This window comes from Telopea speciosissima, chromosome 7 (genome assembly GCF_018873765.1).
Source record: "Telopea speciosissima isolate NSW1024214 ecotype Mountain lineage chromosome 7, Tspe_v1, whole genome shotgun sequence".
In the NCBI taxonomy this organism is placed as follows: domain Eukaryota; kingdom Viridiplantae; phylum Streptophyta; class Magnoliopsida; order Proteales; family Proteaceae; genus Telopea; species Telopea speciosissima.
The window spans coordinates 40,992,739-41,012,918 of NC_057922.1; the positions used below are offsets into that span (position 1 = coordinate 40,992,739).

General features: G+C 39.2%; 1 protein-coding gene across 1 annotated transcript; it reads right to left on the reverse strand.

Moving 5' to 3' along the window:
* Nucleotides 1-223: 223 nt before the first annotated feature.
* Nucleotides 224-20,131, reverse strand: LOC122670066 (lipoamide acyltransferase component of branched-chain alpha-keto acid dehydrogenase complex, mitochondrial-like). The gene is made up of 8 exons (XM_043867020.1): nt 19,852-20,131; nt 19,186-19,326; nt 17,919-18,044; nt 12,506-12,885; nt 10,794-11,041; nt 3,190-3,278; nt 1,864-2,091; nt 224-346 (listed from the first exon to the last, which is right to left on the reverse strand). Exons 1-8 carry the CDS (start codon nt 20,038-20,040, stop codon nt 233-235), a joined length of 1,515 nt encoding a protein of 504 aa, XP_043722955.1. The 5' UTR covers nt 20,041-20,131; the 3' UTR covers nt 224-232.
* Nucleotides 20,132-20,180: the final 49 nt, after the last annotated feature.

Consider the following 20,180-nt stretch of genomic DNA (forward strand, 5'->3'; position numbering starts at 1 on the left):
ATATCATCCTCATGCCATTGCGATGGTACTCTCTGAATGACCAGTGTTTATTAATTTTACACAGCAATGCGCAAACAACCTGTGCAGCATGATTCTTCTTGGGTCAATGTGTGTAGACATACAAGTGCCTGACAGGCTTTGTGAACCTTAACTCAAACTTAGTTAAGGCTCTGACAATGATGATATATACATAGGTGACTTTCTACGTCTGTGTATGGGAGTGTAGGGAGTTCTATCTCAAGTGTAGAACGAGCAGCTCAGGTTTTTCAACTAAATGCTTCCACTCATTGCAAAATCTTGCAACAGTTGCTCCATCCACAACTCTGTGATCTGCTCCAATATTTACCTATTAAAGGGAAAACTCAAAGTTAGAGATGCTAAACATCAACACCAAAGATAACTCATCACAGTCTGGCACGAAGCTCCTCAATTTCATCAGACACGCTGAAACTCCTCCATTTATTATTAAAACTTGAAATTATTATCATCTCAATACTGCAGTTTCTCCCATATTTTTTTCCAACTCAATGCCAAACCGAAAAAAAAAAATTCTAAAATATATAAACTTCCAAATAAATAGATAAGTAGGCATAAGACTCAATCAAGATCAGCAGGGCAGTCCCCAATAACCTGCAACCATTCGCCTGGTCTTTCATTAAATAAAGACTAGACATGGATATTACCCCAAATTTCAGGAATCATTGCAAGCATACAAATGTGGATCCTGATGCATGTATGCATGGGGTTATGTAGGCGCTAAGCAATGCCATGGTTTTCAAAGGAGAAAAACATAGTTGAGGCGGTTGGGCATTGATAGTAAGGTACAAGCCTCGAGGAAGTATGAAACCTATGCTTTTAAACCTATGAATACGGGGACAGTTGGGGAAAAAAAAGGATTATGAAAATTTTCTTAACAAAGAATAGAGAAATAGATGATAGGAAACAGAAGCAGATGACATAGCAAGTACAGTTTCTGTGCAAGTATATGACCCAAAAAGAAAAGTATTTTATGAGGTAATTAAATAGCAAGACAACTAATCATAAATACCAATACCATATTCAAATACCAAGCAGAAAATATTTTGAAGACTCCACCAAAGATGGTGTCAAATCCTAAATGCAGACGGAAGCTGGTGCCTAAATATTGCAATCTGTCATCCTCCATCTACTACTACTCAAGGGAGAAGCCTCGGGATGAGAGGGGAGAGAGGGGAGAGAGGGTTTAAAGGGAACCATCTTCCAAGGGAAATAGCAGGTTTTCACGAAGACCAATTTACACTTTAAAGGGTCATGGAGGGTTAAAATTGACTTTTCCCCCTTGAAAGAAGAAGCAAAAGATCTTTCCATGACCTCTTGAGGATCTCCTGTGACATCAAAGTGAGTAAAGCATAACATGAAAATTTTCATTCCTCCCTTGCTAAACACACAAAGAAGTATGTACATTAGGCAATGTTAGAATTCACCACCATTAGTGTGTCAAGTATTCTTCAAATGATTGTTTCTACCTATTTTTTGAAAGAAATATATCTTCACATGCAGATGTGGTTTAGTCATTCCCATGTGTTCTAAGAAATATATCTTGGCATGAAGAGGCAGTTTAATCATTCAAAAATCGTTGGAGGGCATGGAGAGTATATGAGAAAATCTAGGTCCACTCCCTTGTTAGATGTTACATCCATTTTCTACACTTAAATGTGAAATGACAATGATTTCCTCTCGTGTGGGGGTGGAGAACTCCATTCCCACACATTATGAGAGAACACCCCACTACCCAACTTCCCCCCCCACCCCCCCCCCCCCCCACACACACACACAAAACGACACATCCTCCCAACCCACAGAGAGAGAGATAGTACTGCTTACATTGGCAATGGATGCAGGATACACATTTCCATCGTCAGCAAAACGTGGAAGTTTCTGGATTCGACCAATTGCAATGATAGCAACTTCAGGCAAGTTGAGGAGGGGAGAGCCAAACTTCCCACCGATTGCTCCAATGTTGCTTAAAGTTATTGTTCCACCAGAGATATCCTCGGAGCTAAGCTTGTTATTTAATGCCAAATGCTGTAACCGTGACAGCTCCTTTGTAATCTAATCAGAGACAAGCAAGCATTAATACAGTATTCAGCATTTTTTTAAACCTAAAAAAATAGAGGACAAGGAAAGAAAGGCTTCTATGTTTGAGATACATAAAGGGGACAAAATGCAGTCTCATCTTCCTCAGTGCCAAACAGCAACTAAACTCCTAAAAGGGCATAGCACATACACAAGGACAATTGTCATTTCTTTTTCCTTCACACGTTCTAAAATATTAAAAATACCAGTTTTAGTTTCAAGTTTTAGTTTGCCACGTCCAATTATGATAACAAGATATTCTTCTTCAATTTGATAATTCAACTTAAGTATAATTCAGGAAAACCAATAATATTATAAGCTAAGTTCTGAAATTTCAGCAACAAGACTTGGAATTTATGAGAATTATATTCCACAGATAAGGAAATGTTCCAATCAGTCAGGCCTTGCAGAAAGGTATTGATTTCTGAGTGAACCCCACCAGTGCACCAGTATGTGCAGTGAAAGCCCACCTTGTTTCGTAGACCACCCATATCTGAGAGTTTTCATAATCCCCAACTTGAGCCGTCCAGGAGAATCTTTATATTTTTCTGTTATCAGTATTGATGTTGCTGTTCTTGTTGTCATTATTAATATCAATACTTTGTCATCGTTATTATTATTGCTAACTTTCGGTCTGGTTTGATTTTAAATTCTTATTTGACATCAGTTTAAATTAGTTGGATTTGTTTTATCCAAGTTCCAAATTGCGTTTCATCCACCTTCTTAACCGAGTTAATTAATTCTTATTCTCTTCAGTACTCTTCAGGCCCTTTCTTTTTGTTGTTGTTGTTCTTGGTTTTTCCCTTGGCGGAGTGGGGGTGTTGTCTGAATTCTTGAGATCTTGGACTTATTGAATTGCTAACTGAAAAAACTTCATCTAGCCTCCTCTCCCCTCTTTCACACACATTTGGGGGGGGGGGGGGAATGGGTTAAAGCTAGCCAATTCCACTTGATTTTGATGAGAAGCTAATGAAGTGAATTTTAAAGCATGAAAAAACAATAAATTCAACCCATAACTTGGAAAAGAAGAAAAAGCTTGGTTGATTTACAGTTAAGAAACTGGATTGAGCTAACCTCCAGGATGGACAATGACTGAACCTTCTTTATGTTTGGTACCACTAAACCGTACGGAGTAGCCATAGCAATTCCAATATTGTGGGATCCTAACCATAAATAAATAAGATAAGGATAAGAGGCCAATTCCAGGAAAAGAATAACAAAATGTTAACATTAGTATTCAAACAGCAGCTGGAAGCAGCTTGATATAGATAAGCAAGAAACTTTCCAGTAGGAAACTTTAATGTTTCAAATTAAAGAATACAGTTACAAACTCTTCGGCAATTTGCATTAAGCTCTTGCTAGTCATATAATAATTATCCTAACAGAAAAATAGAACTCAAAAAAACTAAATAAAATGAATAATCTTCATGCATCCATGCATGGTGACAATGAGCTGTCACCAATGACCATCTTACGTGGCATAGAAAAGACAAAAGAATCCTGCATATAGGACAAAATATCATTATGAGCTTGAACTTTTCATTACCAAAAATACCCCATCCCCTTATTGTACGAATCGATGATGACTAGTTTGGTCTGTATATATGCAGGCAGAACCGTATCGTGACAGGCTTGGTGTAACCACTAGGGATTACTGTTAGAGTTATGTGTGTAAGAGTAGTTCTGTCATTGTCTTATTATAAGACATGACTTAGTTGTTATTTACCCTTTCTTTTTATTTCTTCTTTCCTCCCTAGGGAGGCTTATGCAATTTCCAGAAGTTTATTAATGAAGTTATTATGTGTGTTGAGAATCACTCAACACACATAATCGATTCTCTCCCAATCTCTCTTCTCTTCTTCTCTTCTCTCCTTCTTCCCTTTCTCTTAGCTGTTAACCCTTTGATATCTCATTAGATTCGATCCATTGAAGATTTAACTTGGTATCAGAGCTAGCATCTCTGGTTTGAGAGTCGGCTGAGCTCAGTGGTTGTCTTCTCCTCTCTTTGGAACCCTAGAAATGTAAAGGGTTCCATTAGAGGCTGTACTATGTGAGATAACTATACTTCTAACAGTCTTTGGAGTGCTATTCTTCAAACCAAGTCCATATGGAGAGAGTTTAGGAGCTGCTGAAGTGGTTTGAAGATTTAGAAGGTGTCTGCCTAGCTACCACCAGCTTGTGGAGTGATTGTCTCAATTCTCCTTCATCTCTCCATCTCTTTGAATGAGACCTAGTGCATTTGAATTGCCTAGAGGTGCTCTCTCAGACCCCTGACCTCTCGGTTGTTGAGAGGACTGTTGCTTGGCTGGAAGCTGCTGTGAAGCCTTTGAAGATAACCCAGAATTTCCGCCAGTCTTGGGATGTGTGAGTTTCGATTCTGCCTTTGGCAGACTGTTTTGCCTTGAAACTAGGCTTATTTGAGTCGTATAGGAGTGCTGTTTTGAAGCCCTAAGAGCCTGATTCTTAAAGGGGAAGATTTAGAGACTATTGCTCCCTTTTATGCTGCTGTACAGGAATCGGCAGCTCTGTTTCTGCTTCTTGTTTGACCTTTTTTTGAAGATTGCTGCATTGGATGGTTGTTTGTTGCTGAGAATGGAATGTTTGCACCTTGTTCCACTTGTTGGGTGTTATGAACTGAAGTTCTTTGGGTGTTAGAAGAATTTGGTTTGAGTTATGCAAGTTTTTTGCTCTCTGTATGCCTGCTGTTTTTTAGGCCTTGCCCTAGCCTAGTTGATTTGGTTGATTTAGAATCATTTGTGTATGGTTTACCTCCTTTATTTGGGTTGAGTGTACTCCCTAGTTGAGCAGCACACTAGTTTGACTATTGAAGTGTCTACTATGTTTGGGTAAGATTCTGAGGTCAGTGGACCAACTACAGCTAGCAGCCTGAGTAGTGGTTCCCAAATGATGGCTTCCTTTGATAACCCCAACACCCAATTCTCTGTTGTGAAATTGGACAATGCCAACTACTTGGATTGGTCCTGTTTTGTGAAGTTCCCTCTGCAAAGTAAGGGAAAGTTGGGGTATATTACTGGCTCTATTAAGGAGCCTGCCATTACTGATCCAGGCTATCTCAAGTGGGAGACTGAGAACTCCATTGTTATAACTTGGCTGATATTCTCCATGAAACCTGAGATAGGTAGGAGGTTTATGAGTAAGGAGACTGCGAAAGATATCTGGGACAATGTCTCCAAGGTTTTTGATTGGTGATGCAGCCAAAATGTATCAAATCCCTAAAAAATCTTCCATATGAAACAGGGTGATAGGAGTATATCTAACTACTACAACATTGTTATTAGCTCGTGGGAGGAATATGATCATTATAGCAAGCTCCAGCTGTCCAATTTTAATGATGAGGCAAAGGTCTACAGGAGCCACAAAATGGAAAGGATCCTTATTTTGCTTGGTGGTCTTAACCCAGAATATGAGCCTCTTCGCTTGCAAATCTTAGGGAGATCTCCCTTTCCATCTCTGGATGAAATGCGTAGCTACTTGTAAAGTGAGGAAATAAGGAGAAAAACTATGGATATGACACCATCAACAGAGAGATCTGCTCTTGTTTCTAGTTCCCACAGAGACTGGAAAAGTGGGGAGAAAAGCCAAGGGCCAACTTGTGGAGATCACCGTGAGAGATTTAAATGTGATCACTGTAGAAAGCTGGGACACACCAAGGACAGGTGTTGGGATCTTCATGGGCAGCCCCCTGGTATGCGTGGTGGTTCATCTAGTGCCCGTGGAGGCAAGCGAGGGGGAGCTAGGGCTCACTCTGTGACATCTGAGTCTGAGACATCTGGACCCCAGCCTGCTCCTAACTCCATTTCACAAGATGATATTGCAGCTCTCTGCCGGTTGATGTCTCACCTTGGAGGGTTAGCTACTGGTTCTACCTCTGGAGAGTCAGCTCCTTCTGCCACAACTTTGCAGGTCTCGTCTGCTCCTTCTACTGCACCCACCTGGATTATTGACTCTGGACCCTCTGATCACATGACTGGTATATCACATTATTATGATTCCTGCTCCATTTGCTCTGGCCGGGACAAGGTAAGGATTGCTGATGGTTCCCTTTCTTCTGTCTCTAGTAAGGGTAATGTGAGAGTTACTCCTTCTATTTCCTTTGAGTCTGTCCTTCATGTTCCTGATTTTGCTATTAATCTATTATTAGTGAGTCACCTAACCAATACCTTAAATTGTTGTGTCACTTTCTTTCCTTCCTATTGTCTTTTTCAGGAATTGGAGACAAAGAGGATTATTGGCAGTGGGACTGACAAAGGAGGACTCTACCTTCTTGAACCACAGTTACCTGATCAATCTACTGTTGCAGCTTATGTTTGTGGTCAGAGACCGTAGAACTTTGGAGTCTGTAATGCTTTGGCATCAACGTTTGGGTCATCCCTCTTTTGTTGTTATGAGGAGACAGTTACCCCACTTGTTTACTTCTTTTCCTTCTTCTTATGTTTTTCAATGTGAATCTTGTATTTTTGCTAAGCATTGTCGCACATCTTATCCTTATCATGGTAATAGATCTACTGCACCTTTTTCTTTTGCTCATACTGATGTTTGGGGGCCTTCTCCTACTACTTCCTTGTCTGGATTTCATTACTTTGTTTCATTTGTGGATGATTATTCTAGGTCTACTTGGACTGTTTTGTTGAAACAAAAGAGTGATGTTTGTGATGCTTTTAAGGATTTTTATCAACTTATCAGTACTCAGTTTGGTACTCGGATCAAAATTGTTAGGTCTGATAAGGGGGGTGAGTACATGTATGGGGGGCTCCAACAGTTCTTTACTAATAATGGCATCATCCATCAACTGGCATGTGTTGACATCCCTTAACAAAATGGGGTGGCTGAGAGAAAAAACCGCCACTTGTTGGAAATCACCAGCGGTCTTCTCTTTGGAATGCATGTGCCTAAGACTTTCTGGTCTGATGCACTTCTTACCGCTGCCTTTCTTCTTAACCGGAGGCCAACTCCACTCCTTAGCTCCAAATCTCCTCTGGCTCTTCTTTCTCCTCAATCCTCAGTCTTCTCCTTGCCTCCAAAAGTCTTTGGTTGTGTTTGCTATGTTCATGTCAACAAATCAGCCCACACCAAGCTTGATCCCAAAGCTCTCAAGTGCATCTTCTTGGACTACTCTGATTTAACCAAAGGGTATAAGTGCTACCATCCTCCTTCCCGAAGGCGACTTCTCTCCAAAGATGTCACCTTCTTTGAGTCTATTCCTTATTTTTCCTCTCCTCAGCATCCTCTTCAGGGGGAGAGTACTAGAAGTGAACAGGTTGCTGATGTCGTTCCTTTTCTATCTCCTTTGCCTCCACTTCCCCATTCCTATTTGATATTGGAAAATACAAAGATGCGGATGTTGTTGATGCTGATGGTGTTGTTGATATCGATGCTAGTAGTGGTGGTGATACTAGCAGAAAAAAAGAATACAAGGGAATAATATTCAAAGATGTTGTATTCACAAGAGGTGAATGCTTGTTGAAGGGAAAAGGAATGCAACCCCGGTATGCGTTGAAGGGAAAACAACCCTGCCAAAACCCCTCTTTGGATCCACATCCTTAGTCTCATCCTCCTCAGTCAGGTAATACTTCTTGCTATGAGAAAGGGGAAGAGAGCTTATATTAACCCCATAGCCCAGTTTGTTTCCTATGACTCTATTTCTCCTATAGGTATTGCCTCTTCCATTGCCCTTGAGTCTTCTTCCATTCCAAAAAATGTCACAGAGGCCTTATCCGATCCAAAATGGATGCAAGCAATGTCTGAGGAAATGGTTGCTCTGGAAAAGAATAATACTTGGACTCTAGTTGATCTTCCCAGGGGGAGAACTCTAGTTGGATGCAGATGGATTTATACCATCAAGTATAGATCCGATGATACAGTAGAAAGATACAAAGCTAGGCTGATTGCAAAAGGGTATAGTCAAATGTATGGCATTGACTACCAGGAGTCTTTTGCCCCTGTAGCCAAGCATAACTCAATCAGGGTTCTTCTTTCAGTGGCGGCCAATAAAGATTGGCCAATGTACCAATTAGATGTGAAGAATGCATTTCTTCATGGAGATTTAGCAGAAGAAGTGTACATGCAGCCTCCACCTGGTTATAAGTGTCCCTCAGCTGAAGGGAAAGTGTGTCTCTTGAAGAAAGCTCTCTATGGCCTCAAGCAGTCTCCTAAGGCCTGGTTTGAGAGATTTAGACAAGCCATCCTGAAGAATGGGTATTATTAGAGTCAAGCTGACCACACCTTGTTTATCAGAAGAGGTAATGGTACAGTTACAGCTCTCATTGTCTATGTTGATGACATTGTTGTAACTGGGAATGATGTTATTGAGATAAACAGATTGAAGTCTTATCTGGCTAAACAGTTTGAGATCAAAGACCTTGGACTCTTGAAATACTTCTTGGGTATTGAAGTATCTAGATCAAGGAAAGGAATCAACATCTGCTAAAGGAAATTTGTCTTGGATCTTCTAAAAGAGACAGGCATGATGGAGTGCAAACCAGTAACATCCCCCATTGGTTCGAATCATAAGCTTGGTGATGAATGTGGTTCTTCTCTTATAGACATGGTACTAAATCTCGTTTCGTTTCGGTGTTTCGGTTTGACCGAAATTTCCGAGATACCGAAATTTCGTCGAAATATGGTATTTTTCTGTGGGTGTAAAATGCCAAAATGACCGAGATTTCCGAAATTTTCGAAACGAGATTACCGAAATTACCGAGATTTCCGAAATTTCCGAAACGAGATGACCGAAATTTCCGAAATATTCGAAATATTGCACGTGACTTTTTCAATATCTCGCGATATATCGTGAGTCCACGATATTTCGTCGATATCTCACGAGATATCGTCGAAATATGGTATTTTTCCATTTCGGATTGGTATCGTATCTCGGACAGCTCGAGATATACGAAATTTGGCGAAATATCGCCCAAATTTCGCGAGATTTTGAACTATGCTTATAGATGCAAGCAAGTACCGAAGGTTGGTTGGAAAACTAATCTCTCTCTCCTTGACTCGACCAGACATCTCTTATGCAGTTGGTGTGGGAAGTCAGTTCATGCATGCTCCCAGGAGTAGACATCTGGATGCGGTATATCGCATCATTAGATATTTGAAATCTTGTCCAAGAAAAGGTCTTCTATTTGCCAGGCATGATCATTTGTAGATTGAAGGCTACACAGATGCTGATTGGGCTGGTTCAATCTTTGCTAGGAGATCTAATTCTGGGCACTGTACCTTTGTGGGTGGAAATCTAGTTACCTGGAGGAGCAAGAAACAACCAGTTGTAGCTAGATCCAGTGCAGAGGCTGAGTTTAGGGCCATGGCTCATGGAGTGTGTGAGCTTATATGGCTAAAGAGACTACTTCAAGACTTGAGTTCTGAAACTGAAGGGCCAATGAGACTTTATTGTGACAACAAAGTTGCTATAAGCATTGCCCATAATCTGGTTCAGCATGATCAAAACAAACATATTGAGGTTGATCAACACTTCATCAAAGAGAAGCTGGACTCTAGGTGCATTTGTACTCCCTTTGTGAAGACAGGTGATTAAGTAGCAGATATCTTCACCAAGGGTCTCAGTCCTAGTCTATTTAGTACCTTATTGTGCAAGCTGGGAATGTATGATATGTATTCTCCAGCTTGAGGGGGAGTGTTAGAGTTATGTGTGTAAGGGTAGTTCTGTCATCGTCTTATTATAAGACATGACTTAGTTGTTATTTATTCTTTCTTTTTATTTCTTCTTTCCTCCCTAGGGAGGCTTATGTAATTTCCAGAAGTTTATTAATGAAGTTATTATGTGTGTTGAGAATCACTCAAAACACACAATCGATTCTCTCCCAACCTCTCTTCTCTCCTTCGTCCCTTTCTCTTAGTTGTTAACCCTTTGATATCTCATTAGAATCGATCCATTGAAGATTTAACTATTACACCAAGCAAAACCCTATATAAAATGATGCTCCTATTTTTTCCTCGTGCTACAGTAAAACTTCAAGACAAGCCAAGGAGGGCTATTAAAAGAAGAAATAAAAGAAGAAAATGCAGTATGTTGATTGTTGATCATTAAGTAAAGTTTGTTCTTACTTAGAGTTTGAACTTTTCTAAGAGCCCTATTAACATAAAAAAAGAATGATCTTTCACTATGCAAGACATCATGTCTGGTCAAAAATCTTGTCATGGAGGAAGTTCCCTCCAGGTCTTCTATTTTGGCTGTGATACCTCTTATTTCCAAGTCGGTTCACCAATAACATGGAAAATTAGGACCTCAAGGATTTTAGCTTCTCACTTTTAAAGAATTTGGCAAGTCTATAGCCTTTTCAGATCATCATTTCATATGCCCTCCACCAACCTTATGTTCCATTTTAAAGATGAACATAGTTGCTCATTAACTGATGCAAAAAGTGATCATATTCAAGACTTATCATACAGAATAAGCTGTGTGTGTTAAATTAATGGTAATCCAGAACACCTGGACTCAATCAGCATGGGCCATAGTATAATGGAACAATAATTTCCTTGAAGGTGAAGCAAACATCTCTAATCATCTATTTACTGCCTGCAATACTTTCACTTATGTCTTATTTTAGAGCTCCAGTTGACAAAAATAAACAGTTATCTCAAAAAGGAAATTTTAATAGAAATGAAACCACCTATGGGAGATCAATGTGTCTACGTACCTTTATATATAACCTCATATGATTCCTCGCTGAAGGTACTATTTAAAATGGGATATTTAGTCAATGCCATCGAAAGTGACTTTATTAAGAGCGGCAGGTAAGTGTGTTTGATATTTGGATCAGAATTTGCATCTTGGAAAGATGCTTTAAGCTCCACAAGAGCATCACAATTCATCTCTTCTAGATAATGAAAATGAGGGACAGTGGCAACCATGGTCATAGATTTAACCATTGAACGCTGAAAACCCCTGAATAAGCATTATTGAATCAGTCATGAATCAAAATCTTTCTACAAATTCTAAAAATGTTTGGTTCAAATAGATATTGTAACATATCATCATAGTGTTGATTCACTTACTACACAGAGAAAAAGAACCACCTAAAGCAGAACAAAGACAAAGAGTATAAGAAATTGACCAGTTCAAAACACTCATTGCATAATTTCATTCCTGTTCAACACATAAAAGATAGAAAAGAGTTCTAGTTCCTTATATACAGCTTTTTTAATAACAAGTTAACAACAACAATTACAATGATAATGGGAACAATTTATGCAAAGAAAATAGCAATAAGAAATCTATCAAAAAACTCATTTCTTAATCTTTTACCGGTCTTGACACGTTTTATAATACAATTCTTAATCCCTTCTTTAGATCTTTAAATTATCGAAGTGGCAAAATGAGAAAATCAAATGCATATTTGAGGAGTATTTTTCTAATTTACATAATCTCACAGCTAGAGATCTGTAAGAAGGATCAAGGACAATACATTTATAAGGGTGCTTTGGCACTTGAAATATGAATGCTCAGAGATATTTTACCATTTGGCATATTCCAGCCAAGTAAACGCTGTAAAGTGGTAAGAGAAAGGGTGTTTTGGATATGATTATTTCGATGAGGTTGTTTAGAATTATCAATCAATTAAAAGGTCATCGAGAGTGGCCAGTCTAGAGATGTATATCTAGAACGGCCCCTTTAAGTTTTTTTTTCTGCCACATGACAGCTCAGTTAGCCGTCAAATTTTACAGCTCTACATCACTTTCAACTTTTACAGCTCCATATATCCCAAAAGCATTTTACCATGTGACACAACCAACAAGTCAATTTTGGTCAACATTTAGACAAATAGAGATAAGGTTCAATGTATGGTAGGCCATATGACTTAATTTGGCTTCAAAATTTGATAGACTACCAATCCACATATCCTTTCTCTATCTAGCAGTTAGAATTGACACATCATCTCTCCATCGTTTTGATGACTAAATATACTATAGAAAATCAAAATTAACAAGATGATGGGCCTATGTTTTTGATAGGCCATGGAACTTGACATATGGATAGTTCAAAGGGTACTCAACCTATCCTACAGTTGGATTGGCCACATCAGTCCACTACATACAGAACAAAGACAATAGCCTAGAGATACCTTTCTAGACCAGCCAGACTAGCTACCTTTTCACCTAATAATATACATTTTTATCATCACATAATGCATAGAATCTTTGACCAGTAGAAAATGATTTGTATCATCTCACTACTATGAATCACAGAACATGCACGTACATCTAAGGTTCATGGTTTGGAAGTCTTTCACAGTTTCATATGCACAAAGAGTATTACCTCTTTGTGCATATGAAACACAGAACATGCATCTACATCCAAGGTTCATGGTTTGGAAGTCTTTCACAGTTTCATATGCACAAAGAGTATTACCTCAGGGGAATTGTCTTATCTTCATACTGAGATCCATCTGCAGCTAACTGATATGACGATTTCTCCTCTTTTACCACCACATGTTCTAATGAACTTGCATGTAAAGTTGCAAATGATTCTGTATTCATAGTTCCTTTGCTGTCAACATATTTTTGGATATCTTCTTTTAAAACTCTCCCATCTTTACCAGTTCCATGAATGTCCTTTATATTTACACCATACTGCTTTGCCAGATTCCGAACAGCAGGAGTTGCAAGAACTCCTCCAATGTTTTCTTTACACAACTCAGAATTCAAATGTGTTGTATTTTCCAAACCATCAGAACTCACAGATGGGACCTGAGATTCTTCCACAGCCATCTTGAGAAGAGTTTCTCCAACCTGCAATTTTTGTTCAACCCATAATCATCTTTTCAAGATACCAAAATAATTATGCATAGAAAAAATTGATCCACCAAATCTAGTGGGTGCAAGTTCTCCGTGTCTAGGTTTGGAAATCGATATATTTTGAACCTAGGCTATGATTGGATGCCAAGAAAAGAAAAGAAAAAACATAATGAGACAAAATCATGATAGTTGGTTTTCCTTCATAGGATCTCAATCAATATTATCTTTTTCATTCTGCCCGACTGGAAAGACTTCTTTTACCAATTATTAGAAAGAGCCTTTCTCTGCGGCAAGCATATCAAACAGGATCGATTGGATAAAATAGGTGATGATGCAATGATTGGTTTATGTCTCTATCTCTCTTCTCAAATTCAGAATTTTTTGAATTTTTTCTTTTCTTTTTTTGACAACCAAACATAGACCTAGTTGAGCTTGAGCCGTCTCAGTAGCAGCCGTCTCATTTAGGTTCAACATTGAGCCCGGCCCAATTTGCACGTAACCAAATCTTTTTCTTTTTCTTAGAGGGTGACAATCTTCCAGCCCCTTTTATAAAAACATGAAAAGTCAAAAACAGCAAGATAAAATACCAACCCTTGCCAGTCATGAATATAATTTCTTAATTAGTTGTGAGTGATTAATGATTAATGCAAGTAATCTATCCAAAAAAAAAAAAAAGATTAATGTGAGTATACTTGTAAGAAGGATAAAAGTGTAAATCATCTTCAGTTTCATGTAGAAATTGTGGAGTGTCTGTTTTGTTCTTTCTGGAGTGCAACATTTAACATAATTTCCATGATCAATCCACTTAGCGGTTGGAGATTGAAATATTTGGTGAAAAAAAAAATCTTTTCTTGGGGATTCTACTTCTTACTATTTGTTGTTGTGGTCAGATGGAAAGGATCCCCAATGCTATCTCTTCATTATTTGGGGGTGATTAAGTACTAACTTTAGTTTTTTGTAAGGAGGATAAAGGAGCAAGTCATCTTACTTTCATGTGAATATTGTGTAGTGGAAATTTGCCTTTTTTCTGGATCCCAAGGTGGAACCCTAACTTTGATGATTGGTCTGCAGTGGATAAATAGGAATCCAAATCTGCCAAATCACTCATGTTATGATCTTCTACATCCTAGGTCTCCCCGTTCTGTCATCTGGTTTATGTTCTTCATGTAGCATTTAGACCGAATGACAAAGAAGTTGGAGGTTGAAACCTTTTGGAAAAAAGTGCAGTCTTTTTCCACAAAACTTGAAAGAAATGAGTTCTTGTAGACAAATGTAACACAGCCTAGGCAAACTGGAGGAGTTGTTTTCGATCGGTTTTATAAATTGATTTCTGAATCCCTATGGTTTACAACTCACATTGTAGTTCTTTATTTCTTTTTTCCTTGAGATAACCTAATTTTCTGTACATTGTTTTCTGAAAAATCAGGTCCCAAATGGCTGGATATACTGATGCAGATTCAACACCAAATAGGGCTTGTTTCATTGAGAATAAGTCTAGGGTTGGGTTACATGCATGTTGGGCATTTGATCCCATGGGTTTCTAATGTAATAGGCCACTTTTATGAGCCTAAAATATGGGTAAATAGGTTGCATACGGGATTAGCTCCCATACTTAGTTTTATTTCCATACTTAGCTTTTTATTTGGTGTTTTAAATTGAACCGGTTCAACCAATGGTTCAATTTAAGTGATTTTATTAGTTTTTCTTTTAGTTGTTTAGTTGGGCTGGATTAGAACTCTATTTTGAGTCTATTTCAGTTTCCTAGTCAATTTAAGCTAGCTAATTGGTTAGGGATAGGATTAGGACTTTCCTTTTTAGTGTCTAAGTCTATTTTTGAGTCTTCTATATGAGTTTGTAAGGGAGGCCAGCATTGAATACGAATTTTGATTAATAAAAACTCAGCTTTATGCTTGCTGTCATTGCTCCATCGTGAGTGTGCCTTGTGAGTAATATCAAGGTGAAGGAATCCTCCAAATTCCTCCACCCGATCAGCTGGAAATCCATCTACCGTCCCAAATTTGAAGGTGGTCTTGGCATTCGCCGCATCCGCGATTCCAACACTGCCGGAATCTTAAAGCTTATCTGGAAAATCTCCTCCAAGCATGACTCCATTTGGGTTCAGTGGGTCTACTCCCACCTTCTCAGAAACGATTCCATCTAGACAGTCTCCATCCCTAGAGATTGCTCCTGGATCTGGTGGAAAATCATCCTCCTCCGCCCTCTGGCTCTCTCAGCCATTTCCTCCTCCATTTTTTATGGGTCCTCCACCTCCTTATGGCTCGACCCTTGGCATCCTTTTGGAGTTCTCTATAACTTCTTTGGTCCTAGGGAAATTTACTCTTCCAGGATTCCAAAATCTGTCCCCCTCTCTTCCATCATCTCTAATGGCAATTGGTCCCCCCCCCTCTCCATGATCTGGGCCTCCCTCCCTCCCCTCCCCCCTTCCCCCCCCCCCCCCGGTCTTGCGGACAAGGTCTGTTGGCTTCCCTTCAACAATGGCCTTTTTAGCTTCAAATCTGCTTGGAACCTAGTTAGACCTCAAGCTCCCTCGGTCCATTGGCACAAGCTAGTCTGGTTTAAAGGTCACATCCCCCACCACAGCTTCCTTGTCTGAAGAACCCTAAGCCACTGCCTCCCAACCCAAGCCTTCCTCGCCCACCGAAGAGTCCCTGTCCCTACCCCTTGCATTCTCTGCAGGAATGGCTCCGAAGACATTGACCATCTTTTTTTCGCCTACCCTTTTTCTTCCACCATCTGGAAAAAAGCCCTGTCGTTCATCTGGCCTCGCAGCAGGAGCATTCTACCATTCGCTCGAGAGTGGCCTTGGATGACCTTGACCTTTCCTAGATGCACCACTTGTGACACCGTTGGTAAGCTAGTGCTCGGCGCTACTGTCTATCACATTTGGATGGAGAGGAACCTAAGGAGATGGACTTCCAAATCTCGTTCCTTTAGCTCGATTTGGAAAGCCATCTCCTGGGATGTTTCCTCTAAGCTTAGTCTTTTGCCTCACAAGGCCTTTAGGGATACCCCAAGGAACAGGCACATTGTTGTATCCTGGGGTCTAGATAGAGCTTTGTTACTCCCTAGCCCTTCCCCCTAGCGGGGCTCGGGGCTCCCCCCCTCTCTCTCCTTCTCCCCCTCTTTTGTATATTCCCCCCCCCCCTCTTTCTCCCCCTCGCCCTTCTCGGGCTTTGGTAATATATTTATTTAATCACCAAAAAAAAATATCAAGGTGAGGGATTGGTGGATCTCCAATCGACTCCTTGCATCATGAAGATCGGGAGGGCTGATACTTATCTCCTTGCATCTTGTAGATCGGGAGACCCCATTGTTCATCTTCAAAGCTGCTGCCATTGAAGATCTTTTCAAATCCAGTAAGTTTGAATCTGAACTTTGTTTAAACCACCTTCTTCTCACTCCTACCCTAAGTAGGATTCCTCCATAACTTCAAATCTGTCCATTAGTTTCAAACCAAACTTTCAGCATACATCCCTTACATCATTATTGACACTCGATCCAAGTTTCATCAAACCCCCACCACCCTAAACCCTAGAATCCCCTACTCCTACCTCCATTAGGAATTGTCTCCAATAACCTTATCTTGCTGTTCAACTCAGCTAACCTACTTCCATTCACTCAAACATCATAAAACCTATACCATTAGACTTCCCTACACTTGCCTATCATTACCATATAAGGCAACCCTAACCTAAACCTAACTTAACCCTAATTTTGACCTAAATTTCAATTCTACCCAAAATTGCAGAATTTCAAAACTCATCCAAACCCTAACCTTTTTATACCATAATAGCCCTCTAGACCTGCCCATTAATACCCTATAAATCCCTTTCCCAATATCCAACCCTAATCCTAGTTTTACCCTAAACAGCCCACATCTGTAAACAGTTACAGAATTCTGATCTTACCTGGCTCCTATTAGGGCCTATATAGGACTACATTATATAACCCCCCCCACTGTACACCATGTGTACAGGAACTCTTTTCTGCATTATAGATAAAAAATTTCTCGTGTATCAGAAGAGATGTTAAAGTACGGCAAAATCTTCCTACAAAAGGGTATGGTACCAGGCAATGTGAAAAGTTGATTTAGCCCTAAATTGGCATGGTTTGATAAACTAATGCACTTTGGTCTCATCTTTATGATCCTAAAGGGCAAAGATTATAGCTCACGACAAAACTATAGAGTCTACTAAAATTAAACAAGGGTGTAAGTCCCAGCTAGGCCTAGCATTCACCAAATTTTCAATAGGAACAGGTCAAATGGTACAAATTCAGGCCTAAACTACATCATACAACAGCCTATGTGCAACCCTAGTTTTGAAAATAAGGTTAGTTATATAAATAGGGTTGGAAAATAGGTGAGAATTAAAAAATAATTTGAATGGAGGCCAAAAGAGTAACTGGTTGGGTTGGAATGGATGTCTCTATGGCTCTCGATTGTATAGAGTTTCTTGGTCGTTCTCTTGATATTGTCTAAAGAGTAGGCATGTTCTCTGAGTGGATAAGGATGGAGAATAGTAGAGAATATGCTAGTATTTAGATGATTAGATTGAGGATTTGAGAGCCTTGTAAAATCTTTCACAATGGCACATCTTTCTCTACTCAACTGGCAGCAAATGCATCAGATATTGTTTTTTACATCCTTGATTACATATAGGTTATCTTATCAAAGCTAAATAAAACACGAATGGATAAATTAACATACATCGTCCATAATTTTGTTTGTAATTTTTTTTGTTTTACCAAATGAAATGAAAGAAACCTAAGATATGTGGATGGGTTCCTTCCAAATTTAGGTGGAATATATAATTTTTAACCACTGCTTCAAATTTCATTCAATAAGTTGGGTTCCACAAAAGATTAGCAGAAGAAGATTGCCCATTATCACCAAAATCATAAAAGAAAGAATAGTCCAATGCCCCCACACAAGGGGGACAAGGAGAATTGGATTCCTGATAGAAACTACATTTTCACCTTGCAGGCAGATGCTTCTATCATTTTACCTTCACTATGTCACCAGGACTATAAAGAATCTGTGAAACTTTTCCCTTGTAACGACTTGTTATTTCAATAGTTGCTTTATCACTCTGAACTTCACATAGGGGCTGAAATTCTTCAATTTGGTCTCCCTGCCATAAGAGAATTAACAATGTATCTAGTTTGCTGTAACTTAAAGAACAGGCCATAGAACATGCTAGCAAACAAATTATGAGAGTGAAACAGATCCTTAGTTGAACAAGATAATATCAATAGCAGAGCTGAAGTTTATCCTATATATTAGGATCATATAATGCTACCATTTTAGAGTTTCCTATTCTAACACCTCTTGTGATTGGAATTATGATATCAAAAAAATAATTTATCCAAGGAATGGCTTGCCATAGAAGATCAGTAGTATTTACCATCTGGCTTATTGAGGTTAGGAATTATTTACACATAGAGCTGTTGTTTATGCTACCAAACATTAAAAGAACTTTCAGGCCCTACAAAGGAGTAAAATCTTGAATAATTTCAGTAAAATGGTGAACATCAGGTAAATGTTACGTCCACAAGATGAGGGAACCAATGACGTACCTACAGTAAATACCAATTTTAAACCTGGTAAAGCACATCGAATTTTACACAGTCAATTACCCCACCACCACCAAAAAATTTTAATTACATCTCGGAGAGCACATGAACAGGTAAGAAGCATGACAGATACACCATAAACTCCCATTTACAACACACAGATGATATTGTTTTCATAAAGGTGTTCAAACAGCAAGTCAGGCATATTGGGTCTTCACATGAACTTGAAGAAAAATGATTGGTGTTCGGGGTTGTGATTCTGATAATTGAAGGGGTTTTTTTTTTTTTTTTTTTTTTGGGGGGGGGGGGGGGGGGGGCGTTGTTGAAGCTGTTGGAGTATGATGCTGATATTGCAGAAGATGGTCAAGGAGACTAGGTTGCTCAAATTGGCCAAATCCTGTTTTAACTAAAAAATTTCCAACTGATGCCATCTCTAGATTTATTATGAAACAAACATATAACATCAAGAAATGGCCACAACAATGGAAGCTTTTGCTGCGTGTATAAGATGTTGCAACAGCCGTTCTAGAAACAATTCTAAACTGTTATTTTCTTTTTAGTAATAAGTTAATAACATGAAAGAAGCCAAAAGAATAATATCCCTCTCCCCAACCCCAAGAAAAAGAGAGAAAAGAGCATCATGGGAAGAAAAAGGAAAAAGACCGAAGGATACCAATAAAATAAGTTTTGTTTACTCACCTCCCTTACGAACCATTTGAGAAGTTCGCATTCAGCAATACCTTCACCAGTTTGCGCTAAGGGCACCTCAACTATCCCACCAACTGGAAGATCAACCAAAGCTTGACTTGAAAAGAAACATTTCTTGCCGGCGTATGAATTCTTCAACCACAACAGAAATTAAAAGAATGAGAGAGAAAGATACCAATGAAATGTGATAAATGAAATACCAAAAAAAAATTAATTAAGCAATTCGAATTAGTAAAGTAAATAAAATAAAATTAGCTTCTCACTCTAAATAAGCATACGGGCATGGAATACACAGACTAGATTGTACGAGAGGATTACGTCATGTCAACTTGGGATACAAGCAATTAGATCATGGGGAAAAACGTGTTGCAGGGTGGGGTGAGAAAGTTGAACTCGATCAGGTTCAAGATTGAGAGGGACAAAGGAAGAATAGAAAAAGGACAACGAGAAATAATAGAAAATCCAAAATTGGTTGTTCACATAACGAATCAGTCTAACGTTTACAGAATAGCAAAGAAAAGGAACCAAAAGTATGCAACTGCATGTTCATCTCAGATACAAAAAGCCCTAAACTGCAAGCCAGAAACCATAGCAATTCAAAATAAAAATTAACGAACTACGATAAGTTATGGATTGAACGAAGAAGAGGACACTTACAATAACTTTCTCCACAGATGGAACAGATGCGGATGCATTGCGAAAGAGAATTCGAGAAGAGAAGAGAGGAGGTATGGTGAGCTGCTCCCAGTCACAAGCACAGGAGTGCACGCGTCTAACGCTGCACGATCGTCGCAGCCCTCGTACGCCGGAAATAGCAGCGGATCTCGGCCAAACGTGCCTCCACATCGTTGCTATGCTGATGATCCAATTACTCAGCAGTTAACCGAATGAGGATATGCAGATCAGTCCAGCTCTTATAAGGAATGCCAATCTAACGATCACAGTTGAAACCGAAAAAATAATATTTTCGAGTAGATAAGAGGTAC

Coding starts and splice junctions, on each gene's coding strand:
- LOC122670066 (XM_043867020.1), bottom strand. CDS start 20,040: ATGTGGAGGCACGTTTGGCCGAGATCCGCTGCTATTTCCGGCGTACGA. Junction 18,045..19,185: donor TCAAATGGTTCGTAAGGGAG/GTGAGTAAACAA, acceptor CTCTTATGGCAG/GGAGACCAAATTGAAGAATT. Junction 2,092..3,189: donor AGTCATTGTCCATCCTGGAG/GTTAGCTCAATC, acceptor GTCTCTGATTAG/ATTACAAAGGAGCTGTCACG.